The sequence below is a fragment of the Actinia tenebrosa genome, unplaced genomic scaffold (genome assembly GCF_029948245.1).
Source record: "Actinia tenebrosa isolate PJP-AT-01 unplaced genomic scaffold, QUT_ActTen_1.0 PGA_scaffold17__23_contigs__length_9995812, whole genome shotgun sequence".
NCBI classification, from domain to species: Eukaryota; Metazoa; Cnidaria; class Anthozoa; order Actiniaria; family Actiniidae; genus Actinia; species Actinia tenebrosa.
The window spans coordinates 4037584-4054369 of record NW_028292577.1 but is presented as its reverse complement, the minus strand read 5'-3'; the positions used below and the strand labels follow the sequence as shown (position 1 = coordinate 4054369).

At 37.4% G+C, this 16786-nt stretch overlaps 1 protein-coding gene across 1 annotated transcript; it reads right to left on the bottom strand.

Annotated features, from left to right (window-relative positions):
• Nucleotides 1-9825: 9825 nt before the first annotated feature.
• On the bottom strand, nt 9826-16786 carry LOC116295376 (meteorin-like protein). Its single transcript, XM_031703174.2, has 4 exons — nt 16453-16786; nt 12365-12735; nt 11918-11974; nt 9826-11497 (listed from the first exon to the last, which is right to left on the bottom strand). The coding sequence occupies exons 1-4, from the start codon at nt 16572-16574 to the stop codon at nt 11184-11186; spliced, it is 864 nt and encodes a 287-aa protein (XP_031559034.2). The 5' UTR covers nt 16575-16786; the 3' UTR covers nt 9826-11183.

Sequence of the window (16786 nt, the reverse complement as noted above, 5' to 3'; positions counted from 1 at the left end):
CTGACATTATACTAAATTCTGAATTATAAACAATACCCGGTTTTTTCCTTTGAAATTTTTAGCATGGCTTCAGTGTTTCATAGCATTGTTAGTCGTTCAGGGTTTGGCCGTGATGAATATCCACTTGACGTCCTGGATTGTATGGGTGTCTTTTGTTCCGAAATGAACGGTGGCAGAGATTATTACAGTGAATTTTGGTATCTAACCGGGGAAACTATAGAAACATTTGAAGAAATCGTGATAAGGATAAGAATACCGATACTGAACTTACAACGTCGTAATGCTGCTGCTCGAGTGCGAATTCAACGCCTTACTATACGAAATAGAAGACGAAGATTTCTAATGAATTAACATTATTGAAACTTTCGTTGTGACAAGGAATAAAAACGAATCCAATCAATCAGTCGCCAACTCATCACTATTCTTCCTCCATTCATTCGTCCATTAAAACAAAACAAAAGAAGAATATTCCCTCCCACCTCACCCAATTAAAAGAACCGTTAATTTGCATAGTAAGATTGCTCATCAACAATGGTATGTATTCATAGGGTGATAATGATGCTTTTAGAACCCTCATTATCTTATCACGGTGCTTGATAAGTGGGACGTCTTGGTACAACGGACACGTGTCTTATATGCAAAAGGTCTATTGCCAACACTAAGGGTCTTAAAATAACTAAGGAGAAGGTGCTGCCTTTGTAATTACATCTGCACGTGGCATAATAAGCGTCCATATTCAACTGGAGACGTTAATAGAGGGTCACAAGTTTATCAGTTGAATTACTGTCAAGGGTTATTTTCTATTTAAAACAAAGTTTATTTATCTATTCTATCTTAAAATATTTTTATATGATTTGCGTGATGCATCTCGGAGAAGATCTGTTCTTCTAATATGCTAAGGAGTGTGACGTCATAGGAGGCAATCGAGTTCATTGGTCGATATACTGAATAAATTAGATATTTGTATAAATGTACACTACAACGTTTCTGCAATCAAGTGTATATATAATCATAACCTAACAATTAGCTTCTACTTGAAAAAAATAACATTTTAGTGCTCTTTTAAATTTTCTTAAAGACAAAAGTAATTCAATGTCATTAGGTAAAGAGTTCCAACTTTGGACGACGTTATATATCATATCACTTGGGTGAGATGTTTTTATCTGTCTATTCTCAGCTATTGCTGGCTTTCACTTAGAAAGACTTTCACATAAAAGACTGAATCTCGTTATTTGCTCCAAATGGTGGTCAAACACTGACCACCATGTGCTGTCAGCCAGAAAGAATCCTATTGAAAACTTGTGATTCAGCTGATGAACAGCGAGACAGGAAATATAGTCAAGTGAAACCCAGCAATTAAGGTACACAAACAAATCACGACATTTTGTGATAACCGAGGTCAATAATTATTTTATAATCCAAATTATTTTTTATTAATTTCTTTTTACGTTTTGCCTGTTTTTGCTGTATATCAAACCTACCAAGTCACAGGGAAGCGCTACTGCGCATGAGCAGTATTTGCAGCAATTTGACTTTGTATCGTAATGCGCATGAGCAGAATATCATTTTTAGGCAGTTATTGGCAGATATCTCGGCCAATGAAAACGACGGAAAAAATAATTTGAATGATAATGGTCTACTTCGACGATATGACGGCCATCTTGGATCACGATGCATTATGGGGTGTCCTGGGGGCAAATAAAGCGTTGTCATAGTAATGACGTCGATTGACATTAGCACAAGAGAATACAACAAGAGATGAATTGATACGGCACAACAATCACCTTTACCCATAAAACAAAGACAAACACACGAAACTCTATATATTTTCTGTCATCTTTGTCTTGTTTTGCCCCCTGGGAAGATGGCCGCCGTATCGCCGAAGTTCTCCGTTAGCATTAAATTAGCATTAGCGAAACAAATGCTTGTACAAGAGCTAAATAAAGGAACGTTTTCAAACGGATACAAAATCTATAAATTTTGGAGACAATTTCTTTTTCTTACCATTTTGTGTTTTGATCTTCTCTTTGTTAGTAACTATCGGGCTGTATGTAAGTGATTTCTCTGTGCACACTTCATCGTAGATGTTCTGATGCGGCGCGGGCAACGGTGTCTTTGGAATGACTGCTTTAATTGAGGACCTATGCGTTGGCTTGACGCACACAATGGACATACTGTCCTCAATCGTGTCTAAACTATAGCATATCTTCCTTCGTGAACTTAGCTTAGAGAGGCTATGACAAAGAAAAGTGACTCCTGTATAGAAATGGTTCAAGACTTCATCAGCTTTGTATGTGTTGCTATCGATTTCAATAATGGTTCCTGGCGGTATGCAGGTCGTAGCTAAAGGATACCTCTCGAGGAATTCTCTCAGTGACATACAAGACCCTGAGGACATATGAATACGAGGTTCAAATGGGGTCCTATTTGACCATAATGCATCAAAAAGCCGCGATCGTTTACAGGTGACTTCAGTTGTAAACACCTGGTTATCATCGTTGTTCAAACAATGAACTGACAAGAGTTCTTTCGACGGTGAACTCTGGGCAACCGTTGCACTTGACGATTGCTGATTGGCTGGTACGAACACTTCGTCTATTGTTTCTGACACGTGACCTCTACTTTCACTTTCAATTGTTACCTGGGATTCCGCCATTATGACGTCAGATTCTGTTACGTCACACCCAACATCATCAACCTTCTGTGGTGCGGTCCCAACTAATTTGCTTTTGCCTTCACCATCTTCGAACTCCTTCCTTTCATCTCGATCTCTTTGTTCATCTCCTATCTCTGAATCTGTGGTGTCCTCATTTATCTTCTTATTCAGTCTAGCACTGTCCATCTGAGCATCATCAGACGATGTCTGGTTTCCTAAGGCCTTGATATTACTTCCAACACTTAAATGTATGAACTTTCCTGGTTCGTTAAAATACAGGTCATCCTCGGAGGACTGTTTTATTCGAATCTTAATGTGTTTATTTGGTGCATTTTGTCCTTCATTCGAGTTGTCAAGAAAACAACTAAAATAGTCCCGTTTTCTTGTTTCTTCTTGTTTCTTTGTTGTTGTCATGGCTACATTGACGTCATCAAGACAATGTGTTTCATCAGGTTTCTCGTTCAAGTTTGCATCTGCAATTTTCAAGGAATTTGAAGATGCACAGCTGTTATGACAATCGGAAGAAACATCTTTCTCTGGACTTCCCATATCAATATCTCTTTTGCAGGATACTACATCATTAACGCCGTCTTGCAGCTCAGGTTCGCAATTGCTGAATGCGCAGTCTTTACATGTTACTGTGTTAAGCTGTGTATTGGAAGATCCAGGGTTTGAATATGGTTTTGGTAGTATCCAACGGAAAGGTGGAGATGCAGAAGTCTGTAGAGTCGAGTTCTTGGATGATTGTGGTGTTTGCGTCATTGCATCCCTCACTTTTTCAGTGTCTTCTATAACACAGGCTTCAACAGCTCCCGTACCCTCTGTGGTGCACGATCTATTTGAAACTTCGCTGGAAAAAGGTTACGGTTGTAATTAATAGACCATTCGTATAAATAGAATCATACATCTGGGTTTTTAATACCCTCCCCCACCCCCCTTCATTCCCCCTCCCCCTCCCCCCTCCCCCCTCCCCTCACCCTACACACACTTTCTTGACCGTTTTTACAGAGCAACGAGCAAAAGTATGACCACTTTTAATTCATATTCGCATACTTCTATGCACGGGCTTTCGTAAGTTAAACCCAAACATTTCAATGTGAAGGTGGCTGGTTTTAGCTCAAAAGCTCGTTTGGTAGTCAAAAGCCTTTGCATAGCAGTTTGCTTACGCTGTAATTCTCTTAATTTTTTTTTATTATTTTATTTTATTTTATAAAAAACATTTCGTCACCTTTCTTGCTTTGCAATGTTGCATAAATCAGTACTTCCACAGGGTGTGTCATCAAACAGGTTTTGCGCAGTTGATAATAATCTCGGTAGAAGCTTTGGTGAGTATAATGAAGGCAAGGAGAAATAATCTGGGCTGTATAGTGGCAACGTGGGTGATACCTTTGCATTGACCAAGATAAACTACAAAGAAATTGGAGTATAATTGGAGGATAATTCATGAGGTGGGGGCCATAATGATTTGGAGGAGGTCACCTACTATTAGGGAGGGGTTACATAATTTATGGGGTTGGGGCTATAATGATTTGGAGGGGGTCATCACACTTAGGTAGGGGTTATATATTATGGGGTTGGGGCTATAATGATTTGGAGGGGGCTATAATGATTTGGAGGGGGTCATCACACTTAGGTAGGGGTTATATATTATGGGGTGGGGGCTATAATGATTTGGAGGGGGTCACCACACACTAAGGGGGGGGGGGGGGGGGAGGGTAAATAATTTATGGGGTTGGGGCTATAATGATTTGGCGGGGGTCACCACACTTAGGGAGGGGTTATATAATTTATGGTTTGGGGCTATAATGATTTGGAAGGGGTCACCACACACTAAGAGGGGGGGGGGGGGTAAATAATTTATGGGGTTGGGGCTATAATGATTTGGAGGGGGTCACCACACTTAGGGGGGGTAAATAATTTATGGGGTGGGGGCTATAATGATTTGGAGGGGTTCACTTATTTTTGCAGTCAAAAAGAGGGCCTTAATGGAAGTCATTTCATATCTATAAATATAAATAAATCAATATGAAATAATAAATAAATTGTATTAATATATATAAAATATTAATATTAATATTAATTCTTCTGTAATTCTGAAGGGGGGTAGTAAACTCAACTAGAATATAACATATTACTTCTTAAAGATTTGATACCTGTATAAATATTAGACAACAAAAATATTATTGAAGTGTCTTGTATTTTACGAATTCAAAAGCCTTAGATTTTTCAAAAATATTGTCATAAAATGAAATAGGACAAAATTTGTATTTTTTTACCCACCTTCCCAAGCAAATGTGGGCCCTTAATTGCCACATAATTGAATTAAGGTCTCGGGTCACATTAATTATTGTGCATGTCTGATGGTCTTGAAAAGAGTGAAGTGTGACCATTATTAATTTTGCCCTATTGATAACTTTCACTAATTCCCAATCAGTGGTCAAAGCAGAGAAAAATCCCCTTCTCTTGAGGTCATTGAATTCTAAAATATTGATGTTGATATTTTTCATTGTTTTGACCTTCAGGTAGGAATTAGTGAAAAGAACTTATATTTATTTAGCCTTTTAGAGTTTGAGTAAAAAACTGGGTTGAGTGGTATTGCAGACTGTTGCATTGATTGCTTGGCATTGTGTGAAACCTATTTTCACCCTAAGACAGCCCATGCATTTTTCACCCTAAAACATGCACTGCATTATGCCGACTTAACCCAGTTTTCCATCGAACTCAGAAAAACTAAATAGTGAAAATTGATTTGCTCATAATACCTGTATCACTTCTCTGATTATAACAGTACAGCTGTATTCTGACCATCCTGTTGGACATACCCCATGCCAGGTATGAAAACTATAGTCAATCGCATTAGGTAAGTAGACACACATAGCAACAGTGATTACAGGCAAGGTCTTGTGACAATACCTATGAAACAGTAAAAGAAATTAGTATCTTTGACGTTCATTAGAGAGCTATGAGTTTGTTAGCATTTTTTATATTATTCTCTAATGGTATCATTTATCAAATATGTGAATTGTGTTTCTGCAAGGAATTTTTTAAAAAAAGAATTCTAAACTCCAAAAGTAATTACTTGAAATCATTATCATTACAACAGATGTCATATATGGACTATACGGGGATGATCTGCTGAACAGTGTATGGTTTTTCAAGCTTCTTGCCATAAACAGGGTATGAAATTTCACTCAAGTTCCAACTCCTTCCTGAGTTTCCTGTCATAATCAGGGATTCTACTTTCGTGTTGACCAAAACTGGTTATTATAGTCGTCAAAAAAACAATGTGAGCTGACATGATAATTGAAACAGGAACTCAGTGCAATTAATTATATCTTTTGTCATGAACAGCGTCCACAAATTTGATTTTTTTTGTCATAAACACTGGGTACCCCTTTCAGAATCCCAGCAGAACACCCTACCCAAATTCTGGTGGAGTACCCTCCCCCTCCCCTCCCAGATCAACTTTTAGGGTTAAATTATATTGGCAAATTATGCATCTTTGAGGACGGAGGGAGGGGGCGACCAAAAACGCGGGGGGGGGGGGGGGTACTCCCCTATATTTGCTATACGGGTATGTGCCGCCCTATAGGGTATGGTTTTTCGGCTTTTGGGTCTGGGGTAGGGTATCATTTTTTTGGCATTTTGTCTGGGATAGGGTTACGATTTGGTCGTTTTTGTCTGGCGAATAGACTACACTTTCTGACGGCACAAAAACAATAAAAACGTTAGCAAATATTGATTGCAATCTATTGACTAACCGGGCTTAGTCTGGGATAGGGTGTACAATTCTTAGTTTTAGTCTGGGGTAGGGTACGTAAAATCAAAATTTTAGGTCTGGGATAGGGTCAGGGTTTTGAGGTCCTGGCAGCACACCCCTACCCAAGTTGGGGAGGTAGTACCCCCCCCCCCCCCCCGGACCAAAAAAAATTATAAAATATGTATATCAACTAAGTTCCATGTTTATATTGTTAACTATAAGACTAAATTGTGTAATCAAACTAGCTGGGTTCAAGTCCTACCAGTCAAAAAGATACAGGAAGCTGTCCAGCACTTCAAGAAACACTTTGATTTCACTTCTCTCTAGCTTCTTCATCTTTTTCTCAAATAAAATGTAACACTTTTTCGTGAGCTCCTGAAAAGTTAGTTTAAGTCTATATGATTGTAAAGTGGTGAAGATTCCTTTCAGCCCAGATGTAGTAAACTGCTTTCCATTAAAGAAACCTCCTTTTCTCTCTACAAATTTCAACAGTGTACATTCATGAAAAGAAGATAGCTGTCTTTCATGCAACTTTAGTGATGAAACATACAAAGGCATTGGTTTGATAGCAGTATTTTTTACATCTATCCTTTTCTTTCCACTTGAGTTGGACTCATTTTTTGAGTGTTGACTAGTTAGAATTGTTCTGTTTGATTCTGTAGCTGCCAAGGCTGTTGGTTGAACACCTTGTAATGAAAAGACAGAACTTACAATTGGGAATCCATCAGAGCTACATGGCTGTAATTTGCATTGTGGAGATTCTGGTGTTGGGACAGTTAAAGGTGTTGAAGATAGTGATGAGAGTACAGATGATGCTGATGAGACAGTTAAAGGTGCTGGTGATAGTGATGAGAGTACAGATGATGCTGATGAGACAGTTAAAGGTGCTGGCGATAGTGATGAGAGTGTAGATGATGCTGATGAGACAGTTAAAGGTGCTGGTGATAGTGATGAGAGTACAGATGATGCTGATGAGACAGTTAAAGGTGCTGGCGATAGTGATGAGAGTGTAGATGACGCTGATGAGACAGTTATAGGTGCTGATGATAGTGATGAGAGTACAGATGATGCTGATGAGACAGTTAAAGGTGCTGATGAGAGTGATGAGAGTGTAGATGATGCTGATGAGATGGATGAGAGAGCACTTCTGCAAACTGTGACTGATGACTGCATACTTTCAGATAAGCTTCCCTCTTCTCTGTTTTAGAAATAAGTTGCTCTGGTAATGATGAGGAAAATCTTATAGAATTTATCCTTTCTAATAATGTTTTCTGGAATGTGTTCACTGGTTCCTGGCAATATAGAACACTGGGTTCTTCACTTGCTTGCAATCACTTTTCAATTTGTTACCCCAGTGTTGTTGCTGGACAGGTACAATATATTGATTCCTTTATAACAGAAGTCTCCGAGCCTATCCTAAAAACATAAATTTTATACACAAATTAAAATCCCATCCCATAAAAATCTGTACTGCAAAGGATTAACCCCCTGGAGATCTTGAAGGGTTTATCACGACAAGCTGGTTTTGATTAAAGGGCTGTGTGAGAGCTTGAGAAACCAAAGCCCTCACCCCCAGGGGATAACCTCAAGATTCAATTTTTGAAATATTTCTTTTGACATTTAATATAGCGTATATCATCATTGTTGCTGCTAGTATGTTATTCCTCAGAATTTTAAAGTCTTAACATAAATATTAATAATTAAATCTCCCCAAAAATTTCGAATCTGGTAAGTATCAGAAGCGTTGTATCTGGGCTGGTGTGTTCTTAAATCATAAAATATATCATCTTTGCAGGAAACAACCAAAGAGACAACGACAAAAAGAGTTTAAAAGCTCGGAACATTACATATTTCATGGCATTTCTCCACTCCTACTTGAAAATCTAAAGGAAATTTAGGTCCCCAAGGGAACGAGAATCCCTTATAAAATTAATTCTACCTACAGCTCGAGTCCACGTGAGGCCTTCTATCTATAAAGCCTTCATTTTATACAGTCTAATTAATAGTAAAAGTGCCTTTTTATTTGGCCGACTTACCTTGGATATCGATGGGAACCAAAAGTCCATTCTTATATATAAATTTACAATTGATTTTATAATATTTTCTCCTCTTAGTAATAGCTGACTTCCAGCTTTTTAGAAAATGCATTTTTGGCGGGAAAATTGTGTAGAGGTTCAATCCCTCACGGTCAAAATATTCCAGTTTAAAAGCAAGAAATAAAAGCAAGTGACAAGCAACAAAAATATATGTGACGAAATCTTAATATCGCGCTTCTGAAACTAATAAAACTTTCTAAATAAACGTTTAATTAATAATTTTTTCCACAATTTTTTATTATTTTTCAATAATGTAAGTGTAGCGCTGACAGTCGCCAATACCACAGGAAACCCATAAAAACGGGAAAATGATGGGGAAATGGCTTCTCATTCGGTTAACGTTTAACCGGAAACTTGAAGGAATTGAACCGTAACTGTAAATTACCTCTGAATAAGAAATAGCCGGTCTGCTTCCATAAGTCGGTGTTTTCGCTGTTTTAGTCGATTCAGAATATCGCTCACACACTGCCCTAGTTCAGTTGTGACCACGACCCAACAAAGGAGCGAAAACTACGAATTATGGAATGATCAGCTTTAATATGAAAAATGGATTTGAAGAAGAATAGGTTATTTGCAATAGATTGACAAGCAGATGGCAACAAAATTGGACTTTCGATCCTTTATTTAAAGATTATTTGCTGGAATACCATATGTAAAGTTGTATCCAAAACCTTTTCAAAAATACTTTTTTCCCCTCATAAGATACTTTTGATTTCAAGATACGGAGCAGTTTAAAGTTTGTTTGCCATCCAGTAAAGCCTTCCCCAAGGGGCCTTTAGCTAAAATCGATTCATTATCAAAGTCATATATCAGCACATGACTTTTTGTTGCAAAAGACCTATTCTGGTAGTGAATTGGTGTCATAGCGGCGGGTCCAGAAATTTTATGAGGGGGGAGGGGGTAAGTATTACAAAGGTTTTACTACCAAGAATGCGCGGAAAAGAGTGGGTTGCTTTATAGGGGATAATACTGACAAATTTTCTCTTCTTCATTTCTAGGTTTTCGCTCCGAGTAGGTGTATACTAGACTCGGGGCGTAGCGATGGAGAAACAGCCGACTACCCATCCCCCTCCACCAAAAGTAAAAACTGTGAATTTGCCATTTGTTGCTATTTTGTTGGGCTACCCTGTGGATTAGGCGGGAATTTTGGCGCCAAAACGCGCGTGCTCGCTGGTGAAATTTTCCGTCAAAACAACAAATTCTGGAGGGAAAATGACTATAAATAAATAACCTCTGGGCTCCAGGGTAGGACTTTTAGTTTCAAGTGCCTTATGAAGCAAATTCGAAATATGCACAGTGAACAGTAGTCATGCTTTTCGTTTACCAATAATTTTATTTTACTTGTAACTTCTGAATATATTCAGTAATTATACTCAAAGGTTCATCAGCTCTTCATCAGTTCATTTGCTCGCATGCGTCAGGAGCAACGCCTGGGTCTTTATGCCAGTTCAGTCTTTCAAATTATAGCTGTATATAAATGTAATACAGTTGAGTTTTCAACCTAAATATCATATAAACTTCTACGCTTTAATTGAGATAATAATGATAATAGAATATATTTTGATAAGTATTTAGAGTTTAAGCTAGAATTTTTACCTAGGTTTTTTTACTTCAGTAGAGTACAAACACTAAAAGTGTGCAACACTTTGCACTATTTAGTAGTAAATAGTCTCCTTATAGGAACTCTACCTGCCCGGCAAACCCCCTTTTTCATCTTATTTGTACTAGAATATCTTGTACATTGTACACAAATGTTAATTCCTTACGGTATTATTAATGTATTCACGTTGATGGACTACCTAGAGAAGGATCATGGCTATCCCATAATGCATCGTGAGTAAGATACAACATATTTTCCATCAATCATAATTGAGTAGAGTGTATATCACCACACGCAAATGACTACTTTTATTTGAAAAATTAGCCGAACATGTCTTCATGAAATGCTAAATGAAAACCTTAGTATTCGTAGTAGCAGAAGTATCATTAGAAAAAGATGCACATAAACCGGTTGAAACCAAAGAAAACAATAATAAGCTCGCAAAGACACTTGGGATAGCCCTGCTTCTTCCTCTGGACTATAACTATATCCTATTGCCTAACAGACTTTGTTTGGAAAGGATGCATGCTACTGAACAAGTCATTTCTGACGGCCTGGTCTGATTTTTTCGTTGCATACCTTTCTGACTATAGAGCTTTTAAGCTGTGACGTATTTCCTTGATCAAACTCTCCATAAAACCTCAAAAATAAAGCGGAAAATGTTTTCAACGATTTAATCTCCACCAGGAACAATTAGAGCTTTAATTTTTAAACAAAAAATCTTGTCATAAAGAAAATGTAAGAAAAATCTTTATAGAACCGCTTTTCGTCTACAGTTGAAGTCGTTTTGCCATGCGATTGACGTCACCGCACCGTCACCGCCATGGTTCGCAATAGAAGTTGAAACCAAATTGGTTTTGCGAATCTACCTATTTTGAATGGATCTCAAAAGATTTTCTATAATGATCAAACTTATAAAGAGCATCGAATTTCGATCTCTGAAAACCATGCATGATGTATATAATAAGATATATAATAGATTTTGAATTTGATTCAACTATTTTTTACGTAATAAATAAATTAATTTATAATGTAACCAAGTAATATATATATATATATATAAACATGTATCTATTTAAAAACATTGCAAAGATGCTTGAAATAGTCTTTCTTTAGCTTCAGCCATTCCTTGTCACGTGTATAACACGTCATCACTGCGCCTTTCCCTGATTGGATATCCCCAGTTATCAGGAGTAGTTTGTTTTTTCCTTTTCCCCAAGAACACCCAGATGGCAGCCTGACGAGGCCTCTGCTGTACTTTTGTTCTTTGGAAGATTCGGAGAAGATGTGATGTTTTTGCTGAATGAGGTCTTGAGCAATAAAATCGGCTTGGATGAAGTGTGTGTTGGGAATTACAAATGATGAGTTGACGTAGCCGCGAATCGCTGAAATAGAATCAGTTTTTCAATAAATTATAAATTAACTAGCAATAATTATAAACGCTTGTTTATCAGTGACGTACAAGCCTCAGGGGGGGGGGGGAATAGCGGCTAGCTGCCGCATGTTTTGGAAAAAAAAATTCAAGTTTCCTCTTGCTTGCTAAAATGAAATATTATCATAAACCCAATCTCTATTCAATAATTATGAGATTCTGGTACAAGTAGTATTTGCTATGCTAAAGTATAACAATCAGATCAAGTAAAGTAATAAATATTTTCGACTCCCAACACCTGAGAATGTGGGAGCCTTCGTTTTTTTGGTCAGCTGTTGACATCGCGTTTCCAATTCATCCTCCCTGCCCCATTAAGTTTGGTGCATGAAAAAATCCGCATTAGAATGGACTCTTACTATAAAGATTCACTTACCAAAGTCACTCTTGCAAATCAACTTGATAAGTTTATCATATCGACAGGGTCTGCACGCTAAAAGTGATGTAATCATAGATGATTAATCATAGATAAATAATAACTTTAAATTTACAATTTCACCGTTTTCTTCTGTAAAGAAAGTTACGAGAATACTTAAAAGAGCCAAAATATAACGCGCGCTCTGATTGGTTAATTAGCGCACGCAAGCGGGAACCAAAAACTCGATGGAAGAACGCTAATGAGTGGCCAATCCTGCAATCAATTTTTACGCTGGTATTATAGATTGCAGTGCAAAATCTTCGTCTCGACAAAGTAAGTTTGGTTGTTGATGAATGTCAAATCATAAAAGTGTTTCCGAGGCACTGTCGGGAAACAGACAGCAATCGCTTGTCTGTCTTTCTATTGTCATGGAAACCATAACATCATAAAATTAAAAAGAAGAACCTTTTGACTTGTGATGGTGTTTTTTCTTTAAAGGAAGTACGGAAAAATCCATGTTCATCATGGGTTCATCTTTCTCCGATGCTTCGATGTACAAAACCATGTCCTTTTTGGAAGAAGATACGCAGATGTTTTTCTGAGTTTTTGGACCCTTGCTTCCCTTTAATAGTGTCAAATCCTTTAAACCCTCTTGGAATACGCTTATTCCTGAATCTTGAGATGTGAACGTGAAGCATAGCTTGAATGGTCCTTTGACTTGTGCTGGATGGAAAGACATGCGCAGACCACCGTAAGGATAGTGCCAAATGATTTTCCCTTTGGAGCATTCTGTGCGTGCATTCAATACAGAGGGTGGTTTGTCTCCACGAAAACTCCTGTTGAAAGATGAAACATCGTCATAAACTATTAGCACTCAAAAGCCAACATTAGAGACCTTTAGCAAGACGTTCTTGCTAGCCTTGCAAACCTCAAATTATAGTTTGACGTCAGGCGTTTTCCTTCAAATTTTAGACATTTATCAAGGCGTCATAACGAGGTTGTCGTTGGAAGAGTGGCCATATTAAATTTCATTGATGCCGGGTGTTTCTCCGTGTTTCGAGCGTTTTTCGGGGCCTGATTCCTAGCGGTTAGCGGTAAACACGATGCTAAAGGTCTCTATTAATCAAGAACTGTCTCTACCTATTAGCCATTCCGAGGATGAAGAAAAACTGGGTCGAGTTGGAATTGTAGTGCATTGTGGGACTGTTTTCGGGGACGAAGTAGACACACTCGACCCATTTTTCCCCCTTAACCTCGGAATAGCTAATGGCGACAATGGGTAGCGGAAGTGGCTTACTTCCTGGATGAGGCCAGAGTTAAATTTGTCACGTGATATTTGGCACGAGTCATAAAAGTTGAGCTCCTCTCCATGTATCGAAAGTTCCACAACCATTTCTTCAATTACACATAAACGCGTTAACCAACTGATATAGTTTTAGCACAGTGAAATAGTCCAAATTTGTTGAATATTAGTTAAAAACGATTTCTGTGACGTCAACCAATGGGCGTTGTTTTCACACGTCCTTGTTAACCAAAAACATGTTTTGAACAAATGAAACGCAAAATGAAATTTATTTGGCAAATATCAGTTCAGAATATATATTAGTCTGGAGCATACTTGTCACTGACGTGCACAAGTTAACTTGCATGGCTTACTGCGGTTTTCCTTATAATTGTGAAATTGTCGTTTTTTTACTGCCGCCAGTCAAGAACCTAACTGATCGTTTTTGATTGACACCAGCGAAATCAAATTTCAGGGTGCAGCTCACAGCTATCGAGTTTGTAGACTATGGAAAACTGCAGTAAAATGGCTGTACATAAATTGAGCTATCAGCTTCGGTAGTTACTTTTCATATTTTTTGGGTCAAATTTTTTCTCTTGTCAGCAGTAACGAATGAAATCAAACGTTAATAATTAATTTAAAAAGTAGCGGTTTACGCAAAGTGTATTCGGGTTTTGAGATTTTGTGGGAGGAAAACTGGCTAAGCCATTGACCGAAAGTGATGGGTTAATTAGATGCAAAGCATGTGAAAATTTTGACTTATAAACCACGTGCAACAACATGTGGTATTATTATAAGAAAAAACTGAATATGAACTTGGGATTAGAAAGGTGTGCACTAAGGTCATATGAGGATGATCAAAAACCTTGATTTGGCAGTACAATCAGTGTTTTAATGGACAGACATTACAAATAAGATGATAGCAAGATGTGCGTGCAATGGAATTGAATACGTGTATCCTTTACCATGTGGTAACGGAAAACTATGCACAAATGGTCCAAAGTTTGAAAGCCTAGCCTTCGAACCAATTTTTATCCCACTTGAATAATCCTTTATTCTAAGAGGAGAAAAATTATTTTTCTGTATTCATTTATTATGAGATCACCATGAAAAAGTGGGGCCGGCGAAATCGAGAAGGGCGGGAAAGATTGGGACGACTTTTTTTTTCAACGATCATTCTTTTCCTGTGTACAGAAAGGATTGCTTAACGAATTTATCATCTTAAATGTAACGATAAAAACTTTTTTAAAAGTGGCTGGTTACTTTTAACAAAAAAGGGAAACGGTTCTCAAGTGTATTAATTCAATTTTTGCACTTGAATCTTTTAAATGGACAAGGGACAAGGAAAATTGTGAAAGTGTGATACGGCACACACCATTCATAACGTTGTTTTAGGATATTAATTTAATGTATGTGTCATCGACGTAGGTAGTTTCGTCTTTTCAAAATACACATGACCCGAAGTTGTTTGCGATTTTTGAAAATAAACACTTGTTTGATCTGGTCGTGATATTTGCCAAGTCGTGATAACTGCCAAGCAACAAAACCTTTCAAATTAAACAAACCGTTTCTATTTATCTGGATGAAAATTCCGCAGTGAAGCGAAAACACATCAATCATAAATGAGTTAATGAGTAAAAATTTGCATCTTATTGCTCCAAATACTTGAAATTTATAATAACACAGACTTTTATTTTGTAATTTTTTAACGAAGTATTTCATTATTTTTTCAACTTAAATAATAAGCAAATGTAAAAGATGTGCTAGGTTTCAAGCTTAGATAATGTTTTATTTCACAGATATATTCTCTTAAGAAGATATAAGGCTTTGTGAATACAGAAGCAATAACGTTTTATCTGTTGAGAAATCTACTAAGTACTTTTCCATTATGATATGAAAAATTTCAATTAAATACTAAAGTCATCAAGCACTTAAATCCGAAAAGTTTTACCTCTGTTCAAAATCACCGTTCTCTCAATCATTTGATATCAAAGACAACTTTACTTCTTGCTATCTCAAGCCACAGAAAACCATTAGTCGTTGTCTGTCGAACGATAAGGTTAACTAAGGTCTCTGCTGTTCCATTTTATTGTAAATTAAAACGCACTTGCAAAAGCAAACCTTCATTCAATTCAAAATTCAGTGCGTATTACTATATTATTTGTATTTAACGTCTTATAAGATTTACTAAGTAAAGCGTTTTATATTTTTTTAAGAGCTGCTTAATGAATTGGTACTAAGTGATTTTCCTGTTCGTGTAGCCGTGGAATCGTTCTCGTTTAACTCTGAAAGAGAAGGGAACCCCGTGGACTAACTGCATTAAATTATCGTGATTTTCTGGTGTTTGCAATCAGTTAATAAAGCATTTCTTTACAGTCTGAATAGATTGCCTCATTTCTTGCATGATCGGCCACCAGAATAGTCTACTATGGACGTCAAAATTAGAACCAACGACAATCCAGTCACTGCAATTCGGCAACAGTGCTATAGTGCAAAAGTCAGTATGGCGTCCATTTACGAACGTGGTGTTTTTAAGCTCGAACACGTTGCACACTTGAAAAAGCATTTCAATATATGGTTTTGTTTAGTTATTGTGGTAAATGAAAACAATGAATTCGCCTTGGACAAAGACCTGCACACGTGCCCTAGTAAAAAACGATACAGCACATAGATGGACCGTAAAGATTTACAACACGTGTGCTGCCGGTCGGTTGGCGGTTATTTCAGGTGCACGGATTTAAAAAGATTGATACGAAGCAATTTTTCTAAGACCAAATTTTTAAAATCTAATTGTAGTTAGCATCGATGCTGATGGAACGGACTTGTAAGAGGTCAGCGCTATTAAAATTAGGACCTAAAGATTTGAAAGATAAGGTGGCTAACAAACTAAGTGAAATCGTAACAGATGTTAATAGATATTCGAAATGTTATGAATGTGAAGATTTAGAAATGAAAAAAATTTCTCTCCTTGTTTTTTTTTAAATGAGATTCTTCACTTTGCTGAAAAGGAGCTGAAGTGCGTATTGCTTTTTGTACAATGAACATAGTAGAGTCAGGGCAAGAAAAGTTGAAAACACAGATCCAATCTCAGCACGGATTTAGCGAATAATATTTCTGTTGCATTGATTTAGTTTCAAAATCCTTTCGTGACTTTTGCTACTCCGATGTTTTAAGGATTGAAGAGATTTTAAAATCAACTGAGAGGTTTATTATTTATTTCGACGCAATGTTTACTGCGTTAAGTCCGGTTCTAGCGAAATTCTGTACTCACCTGTCTTCCCAAATACACTCATCGTCGATGTCACTGTCATCGTTTCCGCTGAAAACTCCACTCAGAACAAACCCTAACACAAACGTTATCCGTAAGTGTGAATCCTTGAAGAGAAACCACATTACGATGTCGTTCTTTCTTCAGCCAGACTTGAACCTCACATTACAGACTCAAAACGAAACTGCGTTGATTTACCTGGCACGAGGCAATAAACCCCTTAAGTTCCCTTGACCAATCAAAACCCTATATCAGGTCCCCTTGGGAGTGGAACCTGATTTGACATTTGTTTAAACAACACAAAAGTTTACGCTATGAAAGCCTCATAGCCATTGCC

Bases quoted from the DNA above. Each gene is read 5' to 3' on its own strand.
- LOC116295376 (XM_031703174.2), bottom strand. From the start codon at position 16,574: ATGTGGTTTCTCTTCAAGGATTCACACTTACGGATAACGTTTGTGTTA. The intron at 12,736-16,452 runs GTGAGTACAGAA...ATCTTTCAACAG, and splicing joins GAGTGTATTTGGGAAGACAG to GAGTTTTCGTGGAGACAAAC. The intron at 11,975-12,364 runs GTTCTTCTTTTT...CATCACTTTTAG, and splicing joins ACACCATCACAAGTCAAAAG to CGTGCAGACCCTGTCGATAT.